This window comes from Hippocampus comes, unplaced genomic scaffold, assembly GCF_001891065.2.
Source record: "Hippocampus comes isolate QL1 unplaced genomic scaffold, H_comes_QL1_v1.1 scaffold85, whole genome shotgun sequence".
In the NCBI taxonomy this organism is placed as follows: domain Eukaryota; kingdom Metazoa; phylum Chordata; class Actinopteri; order Syngnathiformes; family Syngnathidae; genus Hippocampus; species Hippocampus comes.
The window spans coordinates 527,198-535,484 of NW_017805540.1; the positions used below are offsets into that span (position 1 = coordinate 527,198).

The following is an 8,287-nucleotide window of genomic DNA, read 5'->3' on the forward strand; positions in this document are numbered from 1 at the left end:
GTCTTCCCAGATTAGTACTTTCATTGGAGTGGAGCAAATTTAACCAATTAAATAAACGAGTTGACATTTTATTTTATTTATAATCAATTACAGTGGCATTCTACATCTTTTGAGCACTTGCTTGTTTTCTTTTCAATTAAAAATGTGTTAGAATTTAAATAATTTGCAACCTCGCATAATATAGCTAAAGAGAAGAGGGATTGTTGTTAATTAAAGATCACTTTTTTTGTCCTCAACACGGAGCATACAACCTAGTGCCAAACAGACAGTGTGAAGTGTCTTAATTATGTCATGTTCTGTTGTAGGAGTAGATTCAGAATAATGTGAAGCGTGTGTTCAGTGTTTTTTTTAGTTTACTCGATGCTTGGACAGGTAAACAACAAAGCTTCTAGATCTCAGCCTATGAGATCGGTCGTGAGCTAATAAAACGAGGAGGTAAAAAAAAAAAATGTCACTATCCGCTTTATCGATTCTTCCTTCGACATAGCAACTGGCTCTGGATTGGATGACACGCTTCACGTTCTCGTCTTACCATTGGCTGAGAGTCTGGCCTGAACGCGGAGGAATCGGACGGAGACAGAGAGGAGGAGTGACGTGATTGGACGTCGCCGCGCTGAATGCCTGAAGCTTTTTTTTTCCTGAAAGCTTCTAAGTCACCTAAGGTTCCCCCTACATTCTAAATGTGACAACACAACAAATTCGTCCAACTGCTCCCTCACTTCGGACTTATATAAATTAAGAACTTCAGTGTACGAGCCAGTCCGTGACTTGTTTAAATTAAGAACTTCAGCGCACGAGCGAGTCCGTGTATTCGTGTATATGTATGTGTGTGCGTGTACGTGCGTGTGCGTGTGTGTGTGCTGACACATGAAAATGGGAATGAAAATGAAGGACGAAGGAAATGGAGTAGGAGTATGTGTGTATTATTTTTGAGAGGAAAAGGGCGTTGATGCTGGCTTTTTACGTCGAGAGAGGGAGGGAGTTTGGGGAAGGAAAAAGAGATGGAGTTGTGTTAGTTTAACTGCTGTGTAGGCAAGTTACTCTGGGAAGTAGCCAGACTGGGGGAATATTTCAGGTTGCAGGAAATGTTCAAGGGACCAATGCAACCTCCCTAAAAGTAGTAAATGCACATGATTCTTTACATGAGTTCAAAAAAATCAGTTTCTCTTATTTACCCACACATATGGTCTTTTGTTTTCTTTTACAATGAGGGGCCCATCCGAGTGGTTCTAGTCATGGGACCTTTCCACCAGCTCTATGCTGACACAGGTATGGGTGAATAATCCATGGCTTGGAAGCGAGGCTCTCCTCGAGTACATCCTTGCCCTCTTCGCCTTTATAATCCCTGCCTAATGTGGACCTTATGTGAAGGCTAAAAGAGGTCACATGTTGATCTTGGTCACACCGGTGTCAACTGGGGACATTGCCCTAATCAGTGGTCTCTATATATCGGTGTTTCTACAAGGGCTTCTGACCTGATAGCACTATGGTTCATTTTAGATGTTTTGTGTATTTCTTACATCACAGTGGTGTGTGATAAACTCCTGCGAACGAAATTAAGGCTTCCCACTATATTCTAATGTTTGGAAACGGATCTTTTCTTCTATCCTGAAATTAAATAGAAGCATGTTCAAAATGATCCAGATTTTTTTGGAGTGAGATAATCCGGATGTACTGGGCAGGGCAAACGAGTTCCACAGCACATCCTGCTATTGTCTTTGTCACTTCCTTTCTCTTCCATCTGTCCACATTATGTCCTGTGGCTTCCTTGCCCGCTGAAGCCAGGACAAAGCTCATTGGAATGCAATGGCTACATAAGATAGAAATTGCTGCCACTGGGCCGAAATCTCCCATGTCCAAATTTGGTCAGTGTATTTATTTAAACAAATCGATACGATTGTTCAGCCTACATTTAAACTCTTAATTTGACAGGTTTGCTCTCGTTGATAATCCACCCGACGCCAACTAAATGTTAATGACCCATTGGGATGTTTTGAAATTATAATAAATATTCTAACGTAAAATAGAATCTAGCCAAGCATGCCTTCTCTCATCAATTGACTGTGGGGAAAAAAAACAAAAAAAAAACCAGAGCAAATGGTATAAATTGACAAAACCCTTCTCAGTTTATTGTCTTTCAGCAAGAAAAAGGTCAGGATCTCACATTGCTCAGCTTCACCCAAGGCATTTCCTCCATCCTCATCTGGAGTTTCTTTTTTTTTTTTTAACTATATAAGGCCAAATCGGCCTCATCCCAAGTAGGAACCTCAGAAATACATTTTAATTTCTCAGTACAGAGTTTCTGTTGTTCACAAACTTGGAGAGAAAAAAAATGTGCCAAGTTAAACAGATTCCTCGCGCCATTAGTTATGTAGGCTGCATGTCATGAAACACATTCATCGCTCTAGCAATGCCACAATTCAAGTAATGGAGGCAGGATACTTCCGGACCGCTTACTGTTTAAAATGAACATTGGAGGCCATATCTTACCGACACCACCAAAGAGTGCATTTTTTTTTTTTTTTGTGGCGCATGTCAACCATTCGTAACAGCATAAACCTTCACACCACCGTCACACATTGCAACAATAGAAATACTGTTGGATTGCACTTTCTTCAAGCTTTCGTCTTTGTGGCATGTTTGTAGAAAAAATATAGAATACAAAAAAGCTTATACTTCTTTTGAGTAACAGAATATAACATACAGTACTTCAGATTATGTTTTCATCAGCACATCAGCAGGTGTAGATAATTGCCCTTGGCTTGCCCAAATGCACTGATTGGGCAAAACGGGGCATGTATTTTTGCTCTCCATCAAGTGCTTTGGTCAATGGGTATAACATTGAGTATGCTTTTACAATAGTTTTCTATAGGATGTTAATGCTACATAATATCCACTCTATGAACGGGGCAAATTGTCAAGATGCACCACAATTTTTCACATATTCACAAGTGGTATTTACCCAGAAAAAGGTTTGGTCCACCAAACCAGGATGACAGAAACAGCCTGTGTACAGCACCATTTTCTCCACACCAATGCACTAAAGTAGTAGTAATGTAATATGCTTGTGTCACCTACTGATCGCTTTTCATAGCCGATTCCGTTTTCGGGAAAAATCTCCGGCAAACGTCAGCTCAGATTGTAGCAGTCAAACCAAGATGCGGCATCTGCTGTCAGCGAGCAACTGAGCGGTCGTCAACATCTCCACCCAAAAAAAAGAACGTCCCACAAAACGAACAACAATATATGAAGTACAATTTCTTTTTCAGAAACATTTAACAGTCTCTCGAAAACCTAAAATAATAGAAGCTGACATTCAAGTTCCGGTCCCACTTCAATCTGTGAAATTGCATTCACAAAAACTGATGGAATCACTTTAGTGCAACATTTCAACAATGCACCTCGATGCAGTCGTTTCTGTGCAGGATACAGTAAACACGTCCTTTATAGAATCTCGGGTGTTTTACATCTCTGGAGCGGCCGGCGGGAGCCTCACTGTCTGTTTGGGAGTCTGTAAGAGTTTGTGCTCCTCTGCGTGCTGCGAAGGCAATGCGGTCGTCGCTTTGGCGTGCACTGGATGCGACAGCCTCACATCGAGGGCGTCATTGTGTTGCACTAAGGAGTGCAAGCGGTAGTGCAGGACGAGGTCCTTCAGTGAGCAGTGGACGTCGTAGGGCTCGGCAAAGCCGTAACCATGCGGCGTGCTGTAGATCATGCAGTGCTTCACTTCTTCGTTCACGCTAAAATGGGGGGGGGGGGGGGCAACACCAAAACATCAATGAGTGGACACACTTCAATATCACGAGTTGATTCGTTGTCCAGTTTTTGATGAAGAAACTCACACAACGGAGCAGGCGTAGCAGCCTTGCTTGCTGCTCTCACGGATTAAGAAGGTTCCGGGATCTTTCCCCTGAAGCATCTCTTCGGCCTGCGTCCTGCTTAGTTCGCCGACAAACCAACTCGCCTCGTCCTGATGCGGTAAATTCTTCTCGTCTCCTTTCAACACGTATGTACTGAGAAAACAAACAAACAAACAAAAAGTTAACCTTGTTTTAATCCGGAGCCCATCTACAGATTGTTCAGCGGTAACAAACTTCTTTCAACACTTCGGTTCATACGTACTCGTCAAGGCTGTCTTTTAGTATCCCGAGCCAGTCGTTGATGCGTTTCTGTCGTACACCTTTGTGATTGAGCCAGCTGCGCGTCGAAAAACCAATCAAATACAATTCAACATTAGCGATGTAGTTCATGGGATTCCCAGACCATGAGACGTTATGACAACGCCGTTCGACCGCCGAACACTCACTTGAGATACTGGTCTCTGATGTTGCGCAGCTGGATTAGGTCTGGCCGCAAACTGTTCATCTTTCTGTCCGTCTCTCTGTAGTCCTCCACCTGGCTTCTCAAGTCTTCCTCCAGATGGATCTTGCTGTCATAAATGTCGCTCAGGCGGCACTTCAGCTTCTCGTAGTTGATCAGAAAGCTACAGACAGGAAGGAAAGGTCTGACGAACATTTCAAGATGATGACATCTTCAAACAAATGTTTATTATGCCATGCAGCGTTCATTTTGAAATATCCATGTTCGCACCTCTCAAGATCTTTGTCGGCTCCCTCGGATGGATTGTTCCTCTCAAATTCTTCCCCGTAGCGCTCCTGTTCACGACACTGCTCCTCAAAGATCATCATCGTCTCGTTGAACGCCTCGATTGCCGTTTGTTTCATTTGGATCTCCTGACATCAGAGAATGAATCCATTTAGAGGACGCCAGTCAAACTGATTGATTTTCACTCAGGCGTTGAAGACCACCAGAGGTCATTTCAACTTCAGTTATTACCTGCGAAGTCTTCGTGAAGGCTTCATAAAGACGATCAAACTCCTGAGATTTCTCTTGATACTGACAATGGACCTCTTTGAGCTTTCTTCCGGCGACATCGACGCTGTTCTCCTTTGCCTGATGTGAAAACAAATCGGATTTATAAAAGGTTAGATATTTACTTGACGAATCCTGTTGAAAACTCTGGAATCAGTCGTCGCAAATTGCAATTACAAAACACACAGCAATCACACAATTATCTGCAGTTATTGGTCGGAGGCAGTTGGCAAAAGGCAAATTGTAATTAGTTATGCAACAGCAACCGGTTAAGAAATACAAAGCGAGTACTGTATTAGGGGCTTGTTTAAAAAAAAAAAAAAAAAAAAAAAAAGAATCCTCCCAATTGTCTGTGAGACGACTGACCATCGCTAATCTGAAGTCACAGCAGCAGTTTCTACTAACCTGTTGGAAGCGCGACACTGGATGTGTGAGCATCAGGTCCAGTGTGGCGTTGTACTCCACTAACGGGTGGTGCTGATAATGCCAAATAAGCTCCACCACCGAAGTGAACGTAAGCGGGTCCGAGAAGCCATACTTCCCATCGCGGTGGTAAATCTTGATCAGTTTATTATGGCCATCTTTCCTGTGAACCACAATTTGTCCCGTCATTTCGTGTAAAAGAGCGAACAAAACAATTTCCGACGCACTCCTCCGTCGGTTTTCTGAACTCATTTTACCTTAACGTCAGCGTAAAGTCTCCCTGCAGCTTTGTGGAGGCGTCGCGTACCAGGAAGGAGCCGTCAGGTGTGTCACGCAGCTTCTCGTTTACCTCATCCCTGAGGGAAAATCAGTTAACAGATTAAACATGACGACACCTTTAAACAGTGAATCACCAAGCAGTACAAAGGGGACGTATTTAAATTCGCCCTTCTTCTTTTTACCTGGTCACATCTCCCCAGTACCATTCAGCATCCTGTAGCGAGTTGCACTGCGGGGAAAGGCAGTTATTGTTCATGGCGGAAGACATTGGCTTTGTTGACCTAGGAGGGAGCGCTGGAAGGGACAGAAATGAAAACCAAGGATTAGGATGATTCTTAGAAAGAGCGCTATCAGTCAAAAACAAAACACATATACATATACATAGTTATATATGTCTCAAAGATTATAAACTCCGATCACTCCACACCTCCTACCCATGAAAGAGTCACAGCCTTGCCTGGTGGCTTGTCAGGAACAAGCCCAGGCATGTTTCCAAAAGATGTCACATGCCAAATCATGACTGACACCCAAGGGTAGTTGTTGCACGATCTTGCGTTATGACTTATCAGAAATTTGAGTATTATTTGGCAGTTGCCCACAATAGTGGTACGCAGTCTATTTTCTCACTGTCACACGATAAATATAATTGTTGGGGCTTGCAATTTAGTATTTCAGACTAATCTGAGACAAGTTTGTTACAGCGTGATGTCATCATGGAAGTCTTGCCTTAACTACATAATTCTCTACAGTTTGAGTCTTAATTTATTGACCAATTGCACTTAAGTGGAGAATCAGAACTAAATTATATTTTGAACTTCATGACCCATCTTGTTGTAATTACTGCAGCCTTTTTTTTCTACTGGCTTGAAGGAAAAGAACATCTGACTTGGCCAAAAGTCTTGAGCGTTTTCCTAAGGATGAAAAACGAGGGCAAACCGCATCAAGAGAAGGTGAGGGGCGATATATTTCAACATAGGACAAAAGTGCCTTTCATGGGGAAGTTGGGCAGACGACAAGAGCTGCCTGTGAAGGGAGAAAACGTGGGTTTCACCCACCATTCGCTCTTTTTCTGACCTTAAAATAAACAAAAGTCAGGTGCAGCAGAAGCAGTTATTTGGCAGGCTAAAAAACCAAAAGCTGCTGGCCCCAGTAAAATTAAACCTGCACACCTTCCCCTTTTTCTGTTGGCTGCCAAGAAATTTGTGTGGATTCCAAAGCCGCGTACCAGCCAGCAGCATAGAACAGAGCCAGAGCCAAGTCATTAACCCTGAACTGGAGACTCCAATCCATGACGGTAAAACCTGGTTTTGCTCCATTGTCAATTGATTCTTCTGGGACGGTCGTGTCATGGATCGTTTAGATACCGAATCATTAAGTCGTAGCATTGGTGGCCAATGTCGTGTTTAGCACAACCCCTCTTGAGTATGCACGTCAACAATTATGGCGCAGTTTTCCAAGTTGTCAAAAGAAAAAGAATAAAACGTCGAGCACAGTGTAAGACGATAAGGAAAAAGACAAATATGCATGAAGGAAAAAAAGGCACCAGTCGCCCCACGGCAATGACGGCATGAGATGGGTCGTCTCGCCCGCTCGCCTTCTAGCCTACTTTGCGAGCTAGCACTAATTAAGCACGGCTGGCTGCCGAGGAGAACAAAGCGCTCGTTTCATGCGGTGCCCGTTGACGCACCATATTTCCTTCAAAATGTTCCCCGTGCCATGTCATGGGTGTCCACCAAGTCCTCACACGTTTTAAAGGGGGCTCGGCGATACTCAACGGCGGTGCCTGTCGTCAATTTAGTCGTACGTGCCGGGACAAAGGAAAAGAGGCGAACCACTGCGCCTGGTCCGCTGAGGTATTACGTAATTGGCAAGCGAATTGCGCTATGCATGCCTGGGCAATAGCACCGAGGAGGCGCAGCACCCACGACCTGACCATTTGAACGTTTTGCTCAAAATTCCATACATTTGGCACATGTCAAGCCGAACATTCTTGTCACACGACACCATTAAAGCTGAAAAGCAAGCGAACGGGAGCTGACAGACGATTTTAAGACCCCAAAAGACAGACAATGGCTGCAGTAGTTAGTGTTACCTGGTGGTGCTGGATCCATCTCGATGTAGAATAAACCTTCGGGAGGATAAATCATTCCCGTTTCACAAGAGTAGTCCAGTTTGCTGTCGTTGTCTCGAAGTATAAAGAAAAAAAAGAAACACAAAAGGATGAAAAATGCACCTTTGTTCCTTCGTCACGGAACCGAATTTCGGCTACTTCAATTTCAAATCAGCCTGTACGTCCTAAAATTGATTCGACGAAAAGAAAATCCCAGCGAATAATCTGGTTTCATAAAGCAACCAAAGTCCAAATAGATTCTGTCTGCGGACTTTTTAAAGATGCCAATTGTCAGCCTGTACCTTCTTGCAGTACAGTGCACTGAGCTCGTCTTTAGTTCGTCGAGGAAGTCGAGCGACTTTAATGGGCAGTTCTAACATCATCTTGGACTGGTCCAACCCGCTCTCACGGTAGGGGGGTTATTTTACGCGCATGCTTGACAACCACACGCAACACTCGTTGTTATATTGTATATAGTTGTCAGAATTAAGCGAAAACTTTCAACTGCATTATGACAAATATAATTTTATTTTACAAACGGTTATGTCGTTTTAGAATTAATTTTATCCCTAAGCCAGAATGGTACGATCCGGACCTTTTCAT

At 43.4% G+C, this 8,287-nt stretch overlaps 1 protein-coding gene across 2 annotated transcripts; it reads right to left on the bottom strand.

Moving 5' to 3' along the window:
* Positions 1-2,103: 2,103 nt before the first annotated feature.
* On the bottom strand, positions 2,104-8,038 carry LOC109521214 (phosphatidylinositol 3-kinase regulatory subunit gamma-like). Of its 2 annotated transcripts, none has more exons than XM_019878909.1 (10): positions 7,667-8,038; positions 5,757-5,868; positions 5,553-5,651; positions 5,278-5,458; positions 4,837-4,953; positions 4,591-4,733; positions 4,307-4,504; positions 4,123-4,197; positions 3,843-4,013; positions 2,104-3,740 (listed from the first exon to the last, which is right to left on the bottom strand). In XM_019878909.1, the coding sequence occupies exons 1-10, from the start codon at positions 7,719-7,721 to the stop codon at positions 3,464-3,466; spliced, it is 1,428 nt and encodes a 475-aa protein (XP_019734468.1). In that variant the 5' UTR covers positions 7,722-8,038; the 3' UTR covers positions 2,104-3,463. The 2 variants fall into 2 exon arrangements, with proteins under 2 accessions (XP_019734468.1, XP_019734469.1); XM_019878910.1 differs by having other exon boundaries at positions 3,464-3,740; positions 4,307-4,483; positions 7,667-8,037.
* Between the last annotated feature and the right edge of the window lie 249 nt (positions 8,039-8,287).

Excerpts from the sequence above, each read along its gene's own strand:
- LOC109521214 (XM_019878909.1), bottom strand. The coding sequence starts at position 7,721 with ATGATTTATCCTCCCGAAGGTTTATTCTACATCGAGATGGATCCAGCA. Across the intron at positions 4,734-4,836 it reads CCTTCACGAAGACTTCGCAG|GAGATCCAAATGAAACAAAC; the intron begins GTAATAACTGAA and ends CTCTGATGTCAG. Across the intron at positions 4,505-4,590 it reads GCCGACAAAGATCTTGAGAG|ACCTTTCCTTCCTGTCTGTA; the intron begins GTGCGAACATGG and ends AATGTTCGTCAG.